The sequence below is a fragment of the Puma concolor genome, chromosome E3 (assembly GCF_028749965.1).
Source record: "Puma concolor isolate L17-30 chromosome E3, mPumCon1.1.hap2, whole genome shotgun sequence".
Taxonomy (NCBI): Eukaryota; Metazoa; Chordata; class Mammalia; order Carnivora; family Felidae; genus Puma; species Puma concolor.
In genome coordinates, this window is record NC_141682.1 from 29796526 (window position 1) to 29813554 (window position 17029).

At 49.5% G+C, this 17029-nt stretch overlaps 1 protein-coding gene and 1 long non-coding RNA gene across 4 annotated transcripts in view; one reads left to right on the forward strand and one right to left on the reverse strand.

Annotated features, from left to right (window-relative positions):
* Nucleotides 1-7619, reverse strand: part of ABCC1 (ATP binding cassette subfamily C member 1 (ABCC1 blood group)) — a 141926-nt gene extending 134307 nt beyond the window's left edge. For 2 of the 3 annotated variants that reach the window (XM_086692999.1, XM_086692998.1), the window contains exon 1: nt 7473-7619. In XM_086692999.1, coding sequence (XP_086549125.1) covers nt 7473-7520 — 48 coding nt within the window. In that variant the 5' untranslated portion in view covers nt 7521-7619. The remainder of the gene's footprint in view (nt 1-7472) is intronic. The other variant, XM_086693001.1, reaches the window with a different exon arrangement.
* Nucleotides 7620-7691: 72 nt separating this feature from the next.
* Nucleotides 7692-15905, forward strand: LOC147573097 (uncharacterized). Its single transcript, XR_015245719.1, has 2 exons — nt 7692-7891; nt 15298-15905. It is a non-coding gene; the product is annotated as an uncharacterized LOC147573097 (long non-coding RNA).
* Nucleotides 15906-17029: the final 1124 nt, after the last annotated feature.

A 17029-nucleotide genomic window follows, 5' to 3' on the forward strand; every position in this document is an offset into this window, starting at 1 on the left:
GTTAAGCGTCCAACTTTGGCTCAGGTCATGATCTCACGGTTTCTGGGTTCGAGCCCCATGTCAGGCTCTGTGCTGACAGCTCAGGGCCTGGAGCCTGCTTTGGATTCTGTGTCTCCCTCGCTCTCTCTACCCCTCCCCCACTCATTCATTTTCTCTCTTTCTATCTCAAAAGCAAATAAAACACTGAAAGAAAAAAAAAAAAACCAGAAATCAAATCCAGTGTTTTAAAAGACCACTCTCAAGCTCTGCATACCAGGAAAACTTTCATAAATGCTCTGCAAAGAGGAGGGCGTCTCCAATCAAGTAGCCACCTACGAGGCCAATAAAAGGTAAACCAATAAAAGGTAAACAGAGATTCTCAAAGGAAGGGAAAAGCCCCATAAAACCTCAATTACTACCTCCCCAGTCATCTAGACCCATTTTCCAGGACTTGGCAACCTCCCCCAGGACATGAATCCCACAATTAAGCTAAAGGGATACTTAAGTGGAGCCTCAACTTGGTGACTGCCCATCTATCCCGAGGCAGTTTAAAAAGAGGGAGCAAAGCTTCAAAGCCAACCTCGACAGAGGTGTTTTCGCCCTGGGACTGCAGCATCACACACACTAGGACCAGAAGGGAAGGGATTCCTGTCGAAAAGCAGAGCCCTCAGTGGAAACAGGCAAACGGCACGGAAAAGGCTGCAACCTCCTTCGTCGCGAAATTGGAGGTGAACCTTCTTAACGTCTCATTAAGCTTCTCCAAGGCAACCCCTATAAGCCAATTACATGAGGCGTACAACAGCCTAAAATCTCTGGGGAAAACGCAAGGGCGAGGGCAAGGCTTGCCCCCAATTTATTTTCCAGAATCCTCCACGCCAACGGCTGTGTGACTTCACCACCAAAGGGACATGTAGCAGCGTCTGGAGGGGAAGGTACTGTCACAACACAGGGAGGTAGACACCAAGGAGACCGCTGGACATCCCGCAGTGCACAGGGGAGCCCTCACGGCAGAGGATTATCTGGCCCCAAATGTCAAAGTGCCCAGGCTGAGAAACCGTGCTGTGCCTCCACCTCCCCAAACCGGCTTCCTCAAAGGGTCCCCGTCAGCCCCCAGCCTTCCAGAGCTAAGTATAGGTTCGCTACCGCCATAGGGAGACGCTGTCCCAGTTTCCACGCCAGGCTGGGGGAAACACCTGCCTCAGGATGTTCGAGTCCTTGTCATTCTTCCAAATCCTTTTATTAGCGCTTTCTCTTTGCAAAATGTTCAGACAAGTTTTGATGGGCTAGAGGTTTACTAACCATTAAGATATGATAATAACAGCTAGACCTTATCCCACCATGAGAACCTAGAGCCAACATACGACACGAGAGGCTGGTTTCAAATGCCTCGGGCATCACTGGCAAGGAGTTTATCCGCCCCCCTCCAGCAGACATGACCTTGATAAAGCCAGGGGTCTCTGCACCATTAAATAACCAATCAGATGGACCCCAGGCATTTCACCAAGAGCTTGGGCTTCAAGGCTACCGGTGCCAGGTGAGTTCTCTCAGTGAAGGAAGAAGACAGGGTGAGGAAACAATGAAAAACAGCCGGGGACCGACGCTGGGCTCAAGGAGGAGGAGGGCTTGCAGCAAACGGGGGGCCGGCAGAGGTCTGTCCCAGGGAGGGCAGCCTGCCCTCTCCCCACCGCCCCCAGTGACCACTACCATGTACAAATGCAGCCTCCCCCCTTCCCGTTTATCAGATCTCCTGATTTGTCAGAAGTCAGGAATCCACATTTTTCCGTGAACTCTTTCAATCAGTAAACAGTAGCGATTACAAGTAATCCACAATTAAAATAAGGCCAAAGCAGCACACTGGTGGACTAGATCTGATCCCCTGTTTGAAACCCGTACCTCAGACACTCTTATTTATTTTTAATGTTTACTTTTGCGAGAGAGTGAGCGAGTGCACGTGAGCAAATGGGGTAGGAGCAGAGTACGCAAGGGACAGAGGATCCAACGCAGGCTCTGTGCGGACAGCAGAGAGCCTGATGCAGGGCTCGAACTCAAGAACCGTTAGATCGTAGCTTGCCGCTGAACCGACTGAGCCACCAAGGTGCCCACTCATATTTAAATGCTGACTGAGCCTACTTATGTTTAAGGCGCTGAGTCCTAGGACAAGAGGGAGGGGCAAGACTCAGTGCTGACCCTTGCAAGGTAGAGTCTATGCCATCATTGGTGGAAGCTACAGGGCTTGGTCTCCGTGGGTATCCAATCCAGACAGGTGAGTGACTATTCTGTCCTAAGAGATGTCTGGGAAGACGCTGCAACCCAGCTCAAGAACCATTCCAGTCTTCGTGTCATTTATTCCTTTCACAAATATTTACTGGGCACCTACTATATCCCAGGCACCATTGTACCGTGGAGATAAACACAGGCCAAAAAAAAAAAAAAAAAAAAAAAAACCCACAAAAAACAAAAACCTGCCCCTGTGGAATTGACCTGTTTGTGGGAGTTTACAGAAAATAAACAAAGTAAGTAAAATATCTGATGTATTAGATTAGTTCAAGGGGGTGTGGGGACGGGTACAGGCCAGAGTGCAGAGAAGGACTGGGGGCACAAGGAAGTGGCAGGGAGTTAAGAGAAAGCTGCCTGAGGTGACATGTGACCAAACATTTGAAGGTAAAGGAACATTCCAGGCAAGGAAACAAGTGCAAAGGCCCTGAGGCAGGCTAGAAACCACTGTGGCAGGAGCAAAACGAGACAGAAAGTAGTAGGCGACGAGGTCAGAGAGGTGATGGGGCCAGCTTCTGCTCACTCCTGTAGGCCTAAACCTTTTCACTTCTACCTGAGGGAGGTGGGGAGCCACTGCAGGGTTTCATGCACAAGAGGGACAAGACCTGACCTGCGTCTTGAACAGGACCCTGCCAGCTGCTGAGGTGAGACTAGACCGTAGGGGGTCAAGGACCGAAGCAGGGAGAGCGGTGAGGGGGGAACGTTCAACTCCTGGAGTGAGCTGAGCAACGGTGGCTCCGGCCAAAATGAGGCGGGGGTGGCGGCCGGCTGTGAGAAGCTGGCAGATTTGGAAACATTCTGAAGCAGGCGGCAACAGCAGAGGCGTGGCAAGGGAGGGAAGGCGAGGAGTCAAGGATGCTGCGGGTTTGGGGCCTGGGCCTCCGAGGACGGGGCTGACGGTAACCGAGATGGGGAGGGTCCGAAGTCCCGTTTGGGACATGTCAGGTTGGAGATACCCACAAGACATCCCCCGGGGCGGGGCGATACCTACTCCTAAAAGTTGAATCCCCCACCACATTCAAAAGGTGACGCACCTCCAGGAGTATCCCAGACAGACCCGGTCCAGCTGGGGGAAGGCCCGGGAACCCCGAATCAGCTCTTGCCCTGCCCTGTCCCCTCAAAGGTTCCTCCTTTCTCCTCCCAGAGCCATTTACCTTCTTACCTCAGGCCCATCGTGCCGCCATTCTGGGCCTTGAATTCCTGCAGGAACCGATGGGGTGAGGGGAGGACCATCCAGGGTCCCTTTCGGCTCTAACAATCCAAAGGAAGGTAGAGGAAGGCCAAGGGATCGGTCTGAAAACCTACAGAAAACTTGGGGAGTGGCGGGGGGAGGTTAGGGGTGCAATTTGGCTGTTCAAAGTCTGTTGTGAACCCAGGAGGAACTATAAGAGATAAATACACTCACTCCAAGGCCAGATCTCACCCCAAGAGAAATTTCTAATGGCTTCTAAAATATTCCCTTTTCTCCCAGCCCTTGGCTGCTTATTCACATAGTCAGGGATGCCGTGTGTTCTCCACGGCAAACGGGAGCTCAGGGGCCAAGTATGAGCAGGACTCCATGAAGGGCAACACGGGCCTGTTACTTCTATTGGCCACTCTCAGCGACAGCAAGTGCAGCAGCAAAAACTAACTAGAGAATTCCAGCTGGTGTGGACCGCTGACAATTACTGGACGCTAACTGTATACTCAACAGCAATACCCTACGCAACTGCCAAGGATTTGCTCATTTGATCCTTGGGCCACCGGTCTTTGCTTAGTATTGCGTTGTCCCCCCGGGGTAACTGAGGCACACAGAGAAATCACTTGCCGAAACTGCAGAGCCAGGCTTTGAAGCCCGGGGACGCAGGCACTCGCTCTGAGGCACCACAGCGCACTGCTTACTAATTTGTTTCTCCGACTTTTTGACATTTTTCCGATTTTTCTATTCTGGGTCTGCAACATAATAAATATTTTTTAAAAATTAACCCACAAGGAGGGGCAGCTGGGTGGCTCAGTCAGTTGAGTGTCTGACTTCTGCTCAGGTCATGATCTCACAATTCGTGGGTTCGAGCCCCATACCGGGCTCTGTGCTGACAGTGCGGAGCCGGGAGCCTACTTAGGATTCTGTCTCTCCCTCTCTCTCTGCCCGTCCCCCACTTGCACTCTGCAAGTGTGTGTGTGTGTGTGTGTGTCTCTCTCTCAAAAAATAAATAAATATTTTTATTTTATTAAATTTTATTAAATTTATAAATACATATATATTTATAAATTTTTTATAATTTTTTATAAATTTTATAAAAATTTATAAATTTTTATAATATATAAATATAAATTTATAAATTTATAAAATTTATTAAATTTTATTAAAAAAATTTTTTAAGTTACCCACAAGGAGAGACTCCTATTCCCAACCACCATACAAACACCAGCCACAAAACAGCCCTTCTTACCAGCACTAATGGGAAAAACAAGCTGGTGCTGGTAAACCCAGCACCTATCTGGGTAAAGAAGCACCTCTTCTCTCCCTCCAGAGCATTTGCCTAAGTGAAGGTGGTTAAGTCCCTGGAACCCACACTGTGGGCCATTTCCACATTCTGGTTCTTCTGGACTTTTCAGTTCACAGGGCAGAGGCAGGCAGTGACCCAGGAACAAAGCTCTGATAAGAGTCTCACGTGGGCCAGTCCCTTTAATTTCTAAACACAAGGCCTTGGTCACAGAGAAGCCAGGTATAAGGGGCAGGGCAGCAGCCCCATCCCTCCGCCCCCTCCCCAGCTGAAGAAAATGAGAATCCACAGGAAGGACAAGCAACTGGAAATATACAACTTCACCTTCAGAAAGAAGGGACTCTATTCGGGGCACAGGCTGAGCCTCCTATACAAATGATCTCATTTACTCTTCAAACAACCCTAAGAATTGGGGCTTTTTTGGATCCTGCCCCCATTTTACAGATGAGGAAACTGAGGCACAGAAAAGTAAAGTGGCTTTCCTCTCCCAGCCTGTAGTGTGCCGCCCTAGAAAACACAGAAAGTAGTGTGCCTGGGTGGCTCCGTGGGTGAAACGTCCGACTTCGGCTCAGGTCATGGTCTCACAGCTTGTGGGTTCCGGCTCCACGTTGGGCTCTGTGCTGACAGCTCAGAGCCTGGAGCCTCTTCCAATTCTGTGTCTCCATCTCTCTCTGCCCCTCCCCTGCTCACTTGCGCACGCTCTCTCTCTCTCTGTCTCAAAAATGAATAAACATTAAAAAAAAAATTTTTTTTTTAAACACAGAAACTACCTGCTTTCTGTTACATTTGGTTTCTCTAGCTACCTAGAAGTTCTCACGCTGCAGTGGCCAGCTTTGAAACTCTGCTTCCAAGCTCCAAACCCTCCCTCCCCCACCCAAAACTGGGGCATCCAGGAATCCAGAAGAAGGGACAGAGGAAAGTCTGCAAGGGCAAAGACTCAGAAAAAGGGAGGGTCTGGCAACCAAGGCCATACATTGCCTGCCCCAAGCAAAACAACCATGTGGTAATTTCTGTAGCAAAAAGTCCAAAGAGAAAGAGAAAAAAAAAAAAAAAAGACACAATTGGTTTTCCTGGATGAACTTCTTAAGCTAAATAAACAGAGTACCCCCAAACACACTTTGCTTTGGAAAACCTCATTAACCATCAACTGCCAGTTGTCACTAATAAAGTCCATCCTGATTCAAAATGTGATTCCCAGTCAACCTATTTTTTCCCCCTGTGTAATCTAAGATAAGAAAATAAACAAGGAAGCACTCCAAAATTCACAGCAACACTAGACCAGATCTCCCTCTGGATCCTTGCAAAAAATAATCTTGCGGCTGTTACACCTGGCAGAGGGAACAGGGATTCCACAGGTTTTCCAAACGGAGTCCTACTTTGCAAATGCTCTGTCCTCCAGTCCCCCAGACCCCGAATGCAAAAGTTATCTGTCAGATTCCCAGCCCTAGAGTCAATCTCTCATCCTATCAGCCTGAAATCTGGGAGACATACGAAGGTGTATTTGATTGTTCTACCAAACGACACCCCCCACCCCCAAACAAAGCCTTCCCCTGGGGCCCTCAAGGATGACTTTTTCAACACTACAAAGGCAGCAGGCAAGGGAAGGGCCACAAAACAGAACAAGGAGGTATTTTTGGATGCTAATCACCAGCTCCTAAGAGCCAAGGCTGTTTCTCTCTCCTGAATCCAAGACAAAAGAGGGAAAACAAAACTATCCTGTCCAGGTTCGCATACTGTGTTTCCCAATAATCAAGAGAGTGTGCCACAGACGTGCCCTCCTGGAACAAAGAGGTAAATCGCATTAGAGGGAAGCTAAAGCCCAAGACAGTGGGGATTAAACCACAGAAAGGGAACTCAGGAGCCAGAGCCAGGCCAGCACTGAGCATGCAGAGGAAAACTTGCCAGGGAAAAAGCCACGTGCATCCCCACAGACAGGAGCCTCACATTACAGAGGTGGGACGGCCCTGCACCCCAAACCTGACAGAAGGGCCCGGTGAGGCAGCGGGGGACAGCCCTACCTTCTTTCCTGGCTGTTCCCCAAACTTCCCATATCCTTCCCGTTTCCCCAAACCCCCTTATAGTAATTAAGCAGACAGAAAGTAAAAGACGGCAAAAATACGTAACCACAGGAGCGTAATGTTGATGCAGCACAACCGGGGAAGGGGCAAACATCCCTTCCTCCAGCCCGAGCCTCTTCCCAGCTCAGCCCTTTGGGAATGGGGCGTTCTTGGCGAAAGGGGGGACCCCAATCCACAAAAGACATGGAAGAACTTAAGCCGGGAAACCACCCCCTGTGCCGCCGCCCTCCCCCCACCCCCCAATCCCTGGCGTCCCCTCCCGCGGAAGGTTATTTTTAATTGCAGGGGCAACCGCAAAGCAGGAAGCCCTGTCCCCCAAGCTCTGGCCCCTAACGTTTCCCCTAAAGCCCCGGAGCCGGGCACATGCACAGCCCCTGCCCCGTTCCCGGGAGCTGAGCTGCCAAGGTCCCCCCGCCCCTCCGCCCGGCTCCCATCGGCGGCGCCCGCGAGGGGCCGGGCGCGGAACCCCCGGGCCGGCTGCGGAGCGGACGAGGCGGCACCGGGCGGCCGCGGGGGGCCCCCGGGGGCTGCGGGGGACCGCGGGGGCTGCGGGCCCGGCCCGGCCCGCCCGGCGCTTCCCCTCGCGGGCCGTCCTCCCAGCCGGCGGCCGCCCCCTCCCGGCGGTCCCACGCGGCCCGGGCGGCCGTGGAGCACGTACCCAGAAGGGGTCGGAGCCATCGGCGCTGCAGAAGCCACGGAGCGCCATGCGGCGGGCGGGCGGGCGGGCGTACGGGCCCGGCTGCTGGCGGCTGCTGCTGGCGGCGGCGGCGGCGGCGGCAAGAGGGCGGGAGGCGGCGGCGGAGCGGGCCCGGGGCCGCAACGCCGCCTGGTTGGCCGGCGCGTCACGGGGATGCGGCGCCCCGCCCCGCCCCGCCCCTGCGCCCGACTCGCCTCCAGCCGCGGGGTGCCGGCGGGCTACGCTGCGCCCCTCGGCGCCCACCCCGGCGGGGGCCCGGGCGGGGGTGTGTGTCCTCCAGGAGCTGCGGGGACCCCTGCGGCCGGACCTTGCGACCCGTTTTCCAATCCCACGGTGGCGACAGCGACAGCAACGGTAATAGTATCGCCAGGAGAAAACAGGTACTGAGCCCTCCGCCAGCCAGGACAATGCCAAACGGCTTAGCTGTATCCTCATTGGATCCTTATTAGGAGCCCAGAGGTTGAGTGACTTCTCCGGGGTCACCGGGTCAGCCCCGCCAGCTGAGTCCAGAGCTGATACAGAGGACAGAGACAGTAGGAGGTGGATATGCTCATCGGTCTACCCTTCACAGATGGAGAAACTGAGGCCCAGAGAGGTGAAGTGACTTGCCCAAGGTCACACAGCTGCCAACGGCACAAGTGGGATCTGAACCCATGACCCATCTACGCCAGAGGGGTCATGGCGGGAAGACTCCAGTCTCCATCCCAAACCGTTGTCACCCCCCACATAGGTAGAAAGCACCTTGCCATTTTCAACATCATCTTTAGCAGCACTCAAATAACCAGGTTTTTGACCCTCTTAGAGGTAAACTGAGGCCTGGAGACATATCTTCCTCAACTCAGGTGGGGGTTACATGGGGCAAACCCATGTTAAGTTGAAAATATCCTATGTTGAAAATGCATTTAGGGGGCACCTGGGTGGTTCAGTCCGTTAAGTGGCCAACTTTGGCTCTTGTCATGATGTTCGGGTCATGATCTTGGCTTCATGAGTTCGAGCCCCACATTGGGCTCTCTGCTGTCAGAGCAGAGCCCGCTTTGGATCCTCTGTCTCCCTCTCTCTGCCCTCCCCTGCTTGTACTCTCTCTCTCTTTCTCTCTCTCTCAAAATTAAATAAACATTAAAAAAAAAAGAAAATGCATTTAGTATATCTAAGATACAGAACATCACAGCTTAGCCTAGCCCACCTTAAATGTACTAAGAACACATACATTAGCCTACAGCTGGGCAAAATCAGATCTAACACAAAGCCTACTTTGTAATAAAGTGTTGAATATGTCCCGCAATTTGTTGAATATTGTACTGAAACTGAAAAACAGAATGGTTGTGAATCAGTTTTAACTGCTCTTGATTATGTGACCAACTGGGAGCTACAGCTTGCTGCATGGTGAGAAACTATCATAGGGCATATCGCTAGCCTGGGACAAGATCCAAATTGAAAATTCCAAGTCCAGTTTCTACAGAGTGCATATAGCTTTCACCCCATCGTGAAATAAAAAAATTGTAAGTCAAGCCATCATTTAAGTCTGGAACCACCTGTAGTGATAATTAACAGGCATTCACAGTCATGGGACTTCCTAAAGGCATGTTCTTAGCAATGAACATGAATTAACTTACATGCTCACAACAACCCCATGAAGTTAGTATTCTTATCATGATCCCCATTTTGTGGTTGAGGAAACTGAGCCCCAGAGAGGCAGAGTGATTTGTCAAGGATTACGGAGGCAATAGGGCTACAAACCACTCTTTGAACTCAGGCAGACCGGGAAGGAAGGAATCTGTAACGCTGACCATTTTGCCATATTGCCTCAGCACTGTTTGATGTACAGGTAGTTAGTGACAGAGGAGCTGGGACTGGGGCCTGAGTGTCTAAGCTTTCACTGTGACACCAGCAATGCCTTTCCTTCCTTCTCTCCCCCTTAATCCTTTGCCTGATGTATAGTTTCCATTACACACGCGTTCGCGCGCGCACGCATGCACACACACACACACCCCAGCTGCACCAAATAAAACAGGAATGGTGATCGAATGTGAGACACCCCCCCCACCCCCACCCCTGCCAAGGACTTAGGGAGATAGGATTGGTTTCTGTGATTTTTTTATTGGCCGAGGCTCCCCTCAGGGTGAGTTTTTAAGGGATAATCTCTTTCAAGTGATAATGCTCCTTGGCAGGTTGCTTTGAGATTTATACATCTAACGAATACTTATTGAGCATCTATTATACGCCAGGGCTTGCTAGGAACGAGAGAAAGTTGCTGTTCCTATGCAGTTCGCAGTCTTAGGGTTGGGTTTTTTGTTGTTGTTGTTGTTTGATTTTTTTAAGTTATCTTTAAACCCAACATGGGGCTCGAATTCATGACCCCAAGATCAAGAGTCAGATGCTCTACTCACTGAGTCTCAGAGTGCCCCCAAAGTGTTGGGGGTTTTTTAAAGTATTTTTTATGGTAGGAAGGCAGGTTAATAAAATAATCACATAAAGCAAAGGCTATTTACAGCTTTGGTAGAAGCTGGGAAGAAAAAGTGGAAGAGGGCCAATGAGGGCCCCGGCCTGCTGGCAGTGGAAGTCAAGGAAGGCTTCTGGGGGGAAGAAGTTTATGCACTGAGATGCAACCGATGAGTCCAGTCTTGGGCCTGGATTGTGTTCCAGGCTGCAGAAAACAGCTTACAGAAAAGCCATGAAACAGGACAGAGCAGGCCGTCAGTAGAACTAGAAGATGGTCTGGGTGCCAGGAATCCAGAGAGTGAAGCAGATGGGACCCATCTGGGGCAAGACAGATCAGAAGGCTTGCAGGATCTTTTTGGTCAACGGGCGGGGGGGGGGGGGGGGGGGTCAGCTTGGCCCTAAGAGCAACGGGGAGCCACTGTTGGTTTCAAGTGGGGCAAAACGGACATTTTCCATTTTCATATGAACGTTTTGTTCATTAATTCTTTCAACAAATATTGATTAAGCAAACATATGAAAGGGTTCTTAACATCATCAGGGAAATGCAAAAAAAAAAAAACCAAAAAATAAGAAACAAAACAAACAAACCCAAACCCAGCCATTACAATTTACCAGAGTGACAGAAATGAAAATACCAAGCTTCAGCAAAGATACGGAAGTAAAACTCCTCTGTTAGCAGGGATGGACGTTGGTTCAACCACTTTGGAAAGCTGCTAGATAATTTCTGCTGAAGCTAAACATAGGATTACACAGGGGCACAGCAACTCCACTGCTTTCTGGGAGATGGGAGTGCTTATGTTCACTGAAAAACATCTATAAAAAATGTTCATAAGAGCTTTGTTCAAAAAACCCAAAACTAGATGTCACTGAGTGGCCCATCCATAGTCAAAAGGGTGAATGAATTGTGGCCTATGCACACAATAGATCACTACACAGCCAAAAAAAAAAAAAAAGAATCAGACCGCTGGGGTGCCTGGGTGGCTCAGTTGGTTAAGCGTCTGACTCTTCATTTCGGCTGGGGTCATGATCTCTCCCAGTTCATGGGTTCAAGCCCCGAACTCTCTCTCCCTGATTCTCTCTCTCTCTCCCTCTCTCTCCGCCCCTCCCTGGCTTTCTCTCTTTCTCAAAATAAATAAATAAACTTCAAAAATCTTAAAAATTAGAAAAGAATCAAACTGCTAACACATATAACAGAAAGAAAGAATGGAATCTCACCAAACGCAGGAAGGAGCAGAAAAAGCTAGGCACAAAAAAGTACATTTGTTCACAACACCGTTTATAGGAGGATCAAACACAGTCACCACTAATAGATTTTAAATGTTTTTTTTTTATGTTTATTTTTATTTTTGAGAGAGCATGAGCAGGGGAGGGGCAGAGAGAGAGGGGGACAGAGACTCTGAAGCAGGCTCTGTGCTGATGGCAGGAAGCCTGATGGGGGGCTCGAACCCACGAACCGTGAGATCATGGCCTAAGCCGAAGTCAGACACGCAACTGACTGAGCCACCCAGGCGCCCCACAACTAATAGATTTTGATTAGAGTCAGAATAATGGTTAAGTGTGAAGGGGGTATTGATTAGGAAGGGATACAAGAGAAACTCCTCAGTAGCTGGTAAAGTTCTATAACTAGATCTGGTGGTAGTTACATGGTTTACACATACACATTTTATTTATTTAATTTTTTTTCAACGTTTTTTATTTATTTTGGGGACAGAGAGAGACAGAGCATGAACGGGGGAGGGGCAGAGAGAGAGGGAGACACAGAATCGGAAACAGGCTCCAGGCTCTGAGCCATCAGCCCAGAGCCCGACGCGGGGCTCGAACTCACGGACCGCGAGATCGTGACCTGGCTGAAGTCGGACGCTTAACCGACTGCGCCACCCAGGCGCCCCTACACATACACATTTTAAAATTCACTGAGCCGGATGTTCAAGGTGGTTGTTCTTTGCTCTAGAAAAGTTACATCTTATGTAGAAATGTTAGAGAATGAATAAATGCTAAGTATGAGTAATAAGTAACGAGCATACCATTTTCCAGGAATAGGCAAGGTAATGGGCAAGGTCCCATAGCTGGGATGTGGCAAAGACAAGGCCCAGCCCTGCTCTGACCTGCCAAGCCCTCCCCATGCTTCTCCCACAGCCACAGACCCGAAGGCCTTCCCTTCTCTTCTCTGTCCCCTTCCTCCCCATCTTCAGCCCTTGTACAATTAGGAAACACCCTAGACCAAGAGGCTCTGGGCCCTGAGCCAAACCCACCCAGTGGACAGCCTACAAAATAAAGGGTGATGAAAATGCAGGATGGAGATTTCAAGCACCAGCCCCTTTGCTAGTACGTGATTCAGTGAATCCAGCCGACAAGAATGCCCAAGAGATCCTTTTTAGTTCTCCCTGAATCCTCGCACCCTGTTCCTGTCGGTTTATTTTATAGTACTGGTCACTATTTGCAACCATTTAATTGCTCATTTGCTCCACAGAGGCCTCCCCAGCCACACTGGAAGGTACCAGCCATTGCTGTCGCTCTCGGGAACTGCTACACCAGCCTCCTTCCTGGTGTCCTGTGCCTGCCCCTTCCCACTGCCATCAGCAGCCAGAGGGGTCCTGTTAAAAGCAAGGCAGCTACACACCACCCCCCCTACCCCCCCGCACAGAACCTGCAATGGCCTCCCCACCATGGTTAGTCCACAACCCGGCCAGATACGATCCAGCAATTCCATTTCTGGGTCGGCACCCACAAGAATTGAACGCAGGGACCCAAACAGATATTTGCACCCTAAGTTGATAGCATCATTATTCCCAAGAGCCAAGCAATGGAAGCCATCCAAGTGTCTGCCCACTGTTGAATAAAGCAAATGTGTCTTCTGCATACGATGGAAAATGACTCAGCCTTAAAAACGAAAGAAATGTTGACACAGGCTACAAACTCTGAGCCTTGAAGATGCTGTGCTAAATGAGATAAGGCAGTCAAAGAAGGGCCCATATGGTGTGAGTTCTCAGAGTATTCAAATTCATGGGGATGAAGAGTAGAATGGTGGTTGGCAGGGGCTGTGGGGAGGGGAGAAGTGGGGAGTTCGTGTTTAATGGATGTGAACTTGGAGTTCTGCAAGAGGAGAGCACTCTAGGGATGGACGTGGTAAGATCTGCCCAACAGTGTGGACGTGCTTAATGCCACAGAAACGTCCCCTTAAAAAATGCTTAAGATGCTTGGGGTCGCCTGGGTGGCTCAGCTGCTTGAGCATCCGATTGTGGCTCAGGTCATGATCTGCAGGTTCGTGAGTTCCAGCCCCATGTTGGGCTCTGTGCTGACAGCTCAGAGCCTGGAGCCTGCTTCGGATTCTGTGTCTCCCTGTCTCTCTGCCCCTCGCCCACTCACTCTCTGTCTCTCTCTCAAAAATAAATATTTTGTTGTGTGTATTTTGCCACAATAAAAGAAATTAGAATAAAAGAAGCAAAATAGAGCAGTTAAAAAAAAAAAATCCTACGAGGCCCCGTGTGACCAAGCCCCTGGCCATCTCCAACGTCATCTTATACCTCTTTGTCCTCAGTCCCTGTTCAGCAGGCACACGGAGGGCTTTCTGTCTCTCGAACACGCCAAGCTCATTCTCACCTCCTGCCTTCAACTCCTGCTAAGCCCTCTGCCTGGAGCCTTCTTCCCCCAGATCTTCAAGTGGCCCTTGCTTCCCCTCAGGGCTCCCAGAGGCTTTCCCTAATTAACTTACGCTGAGTAACCCCACTCCCTCTAACTCATCACCTGCTTTATTTTCATGCTAGCATTTAACACTACCTGAAAATGCTTAATTGGCTCTTCTCTCCTCCTAGATGAAAAACATGCCCTTGTCTTCCTTCACGAACTCACTCGACAAATATTTATGGAGCATCAGGCAGTGTCCTGGCCAGGAGCCAGCAAACAGCCACCAGCCCTTTGTTTTTGCAAATGAAGTCTTATTGGAACGCAGTCCCATACATTTCTTTATGTCTGTTTTTATGGCTACTGTGTCCCTACAACCTCAGAGCTGAGTAGTTCCAACAGACACGGTCAAATTTGGGAACCAAAAAATCCTGCTGGGTCCTCAGAGGCCAGATCAGGTAGAGGCCGGCCTCCCAGACCACCACAGGGCACATGGCTTATTCTTGGAGTGAGGCGGGACGTCATGGGAGGGAACTGAGCAGAAAAGCAGTGTAACTTGAGTTAAGTTTTTTGGTTTGTTTTTAAGTCTATGTATTTTGAGAGAGCGAGCAAGGGAGGGGCAGAGAGAGAATCCCAAACAGTCTCCGCATTGTCAGCGCAGAGCCCGATGCAGGGCTTGAACTCACGAACCGTGAGATCATGACTTGAGCCGAAGTCAAGATTTGGGACGCTTAACTGACTGAGCCACCCAGGCGCCCCTTGAATTAGGTTTTAACAGGTCACTCTGGCTGCTGGATGGAGAATAGACCGTGGGCTTGGCAGTGGGAGGGGCAGCAGAAGCGGGGTATGATAAGATCAAAGCAAAACAGCGTTAGGACTAAAGGGGCTAATATCAGCCTTGACTGCAAAGTGGACCCAGGGTAGTGAAGTGACCGGACTGTTGTGCTCAGAAAGCCCTTATCTGCAGCTCTGTACCTGTGTTGGAAATCAAGGTAACTTCTCCCATCTTCTAGGAGAGAGACAGGTGCTTCCTTGGTAGTGATATCATTTCAAACTGCAGATTTTCTATAATTTTAGAAAGCAAAATTCTCAGTGAGTAAGAAAGGGGCAGTCAATCAAAGAAGGAGGTGACTTTGGTGCCTTACAGGTATGGAGTATCCTTGAGAGAAATCTCGTTTCCTGTTAGCTTTGCAATTAGTGTTGTTGTGTCTGTTATCCCAGCCTGAAGAATGGCCAGGCTGAGTGTTTCCTCTCTCGGTCTGAATCTAATTTCTGCTTACTCACAATTAAGGATCATTTACTGCATTTCCTTGTCCTGAGCCTTAAGTGTCATTTAATGGACAGTCCCCCATTTTTTTAAAAAAATTTTTTTTTCAACGTTTTTATTTATTTTTGGGACAGAGAGAGACAGAGCATGAACGGGGGAGGGGCAGAGAGAGAGGGAGACACAGAATCGGAAACAGGCTCCAGGCTCCGAGCCATCAGCCCAGAGCCTGACGCGGGGCTCGAACTCACAGACCGCGAGATCGTGACCTGGCTGAAGTCGGAGGCTTAACCGACTGCGCCACCCAGGCGCCCCTCCCCCATTTTTTTTTTTAAATAACATCATCTTGCTGAAGAGAATGAGCCAATTATACCACATGTCCCACATCCCGGATTTCTTTTGTTTCTTCGTTGGTGTGGTTGAATTTGTTCCTCTGTCTCTTATGTATTTTGTGAACTTTAGATCTGAAAGTTTCATTGGATTCAGGTTAATAAAGATGCTTTCTGAAGAGGATGCTGCTGACAAGGACAGTGTTAAGAGGATCTGTTTTCCACATAGACCTTCCACCCGGCTCTCTCCTAGATATTCAAGCAAGAGAAATGAAAATGGATGTCCACACAAAGACTTGTACTTGGAGGGGCATTATTCATAATGTCCCCAAACTGGATATTTGGGACAAGCCAAATATCAACAGGTGAACGGGAAACAATTTGCAATACATCCATATGGCGATTACCGCTCAGCAATGAAAAGGAGCTACACCTTAGATCCATCTCAGAATCACCGTGCTGAGTAAAAGAAACCAGATGCGAAGGGCCACCTGCTGTATACGGTGACTGAAAGCAGACCACTAACTGCCTGGAACCTGGGAAAGGAGGAATTGACTGGAAGGTTGCAGCAGGAGGGAACATTCCAGAATGATGGACATTTCCTTCCTATATCTCGAATATGGTGGGGATGATACAGGCGTATATGTCAGAACTCATCACAGTGGTTACTTTAAATGGGTGTGTTGTATTGCATTCAATTATATCCCGGTGGGGTTTCGAGCAAAAGAGAATCTGTGTAGATCTCTGCTTCTGTGTGTTCTCTCTCCTAAAACCCATATGCCTGTGAAAGTGCCCGAGGTCCAAGGTGTTCCCTCCTTTACAATTGTCCTTCCTCCACTGCACAGAAGTAAGGCAATCCTTGTCACTCTTGTCAGGACCTACTGAGGATGTAGTCGTTCTCCAGTATAAAAACCTGGATGCCAGACAAAAGCATCATGTGAAATCACCGTGTGTGGCTAAGGAAAGAGAATGACCCCAGAGACCATCCAACACATCCTTTTGCAGTTCTGATGGTTTCCTCTCTCCTTCCAATCTCCATGGAGGAGGCATGGCTTGTTGGGTGATAGATGACTACAAATAATTTCTGATAATGAGTGACAATGTGATATGTGGCAAATTACACAGGAGTTTCAACATGTGTGACCTTGAGTCACTTAGCAATGACAAAATTTCCATTCCAGTCCCCTGTTTCTGTGAAAACATTTCTCAGTATTTACTACAGTAAAAACAAAACATTGGAATAACACTTATCCTAAAACTCTGTCCCATTCCAGCCATGAGGAGTACATATCCACAGGTAGATGAACCTGAAACACACACACACACACACACACACACACACACACACACACACACACACCCCACCACCACCAGCCCCATTCCTCTCATTAAAAGCCTCATTTAGGGGACACCTGGGTGGCTCAGTTGGTTAAGCAAACAACTTAGGCTCAGGTCACGATCTCGCGGTTCTTGAATTCGAGCCCCATGTCGGGCTCTGAGCTGTCAACATAGAGCCTGCTTCTTCGGATTCTGTGTCTCCCTCTCTCTCTGGCCTTCCCCCACTCGTACTCTCTTTCTCTCTGTCTCTCTCTCTCTTTCTCCCCAAAATAAATTAAAAAAAAATTTTTTTGAAGCTCCATTTAGATTTTTTTTTTTCAACGTTTATTTATTTTTGGGACAGCGAGAGACAGAGCATGAATGGGGAGGGGCAGAGAGAGAGGGAGACACAGAATCAGAAACAGGCTCCAGGCTCTGAGCCATCAGCCCAGAGCCCGACGCGGGGCTCGAACTCACGGACCGCGAGATCGTGACCTGGCTGAAGTCGGACGCTTAACCGACTGCGCCACCCAGGCGCCCCTTGAAGC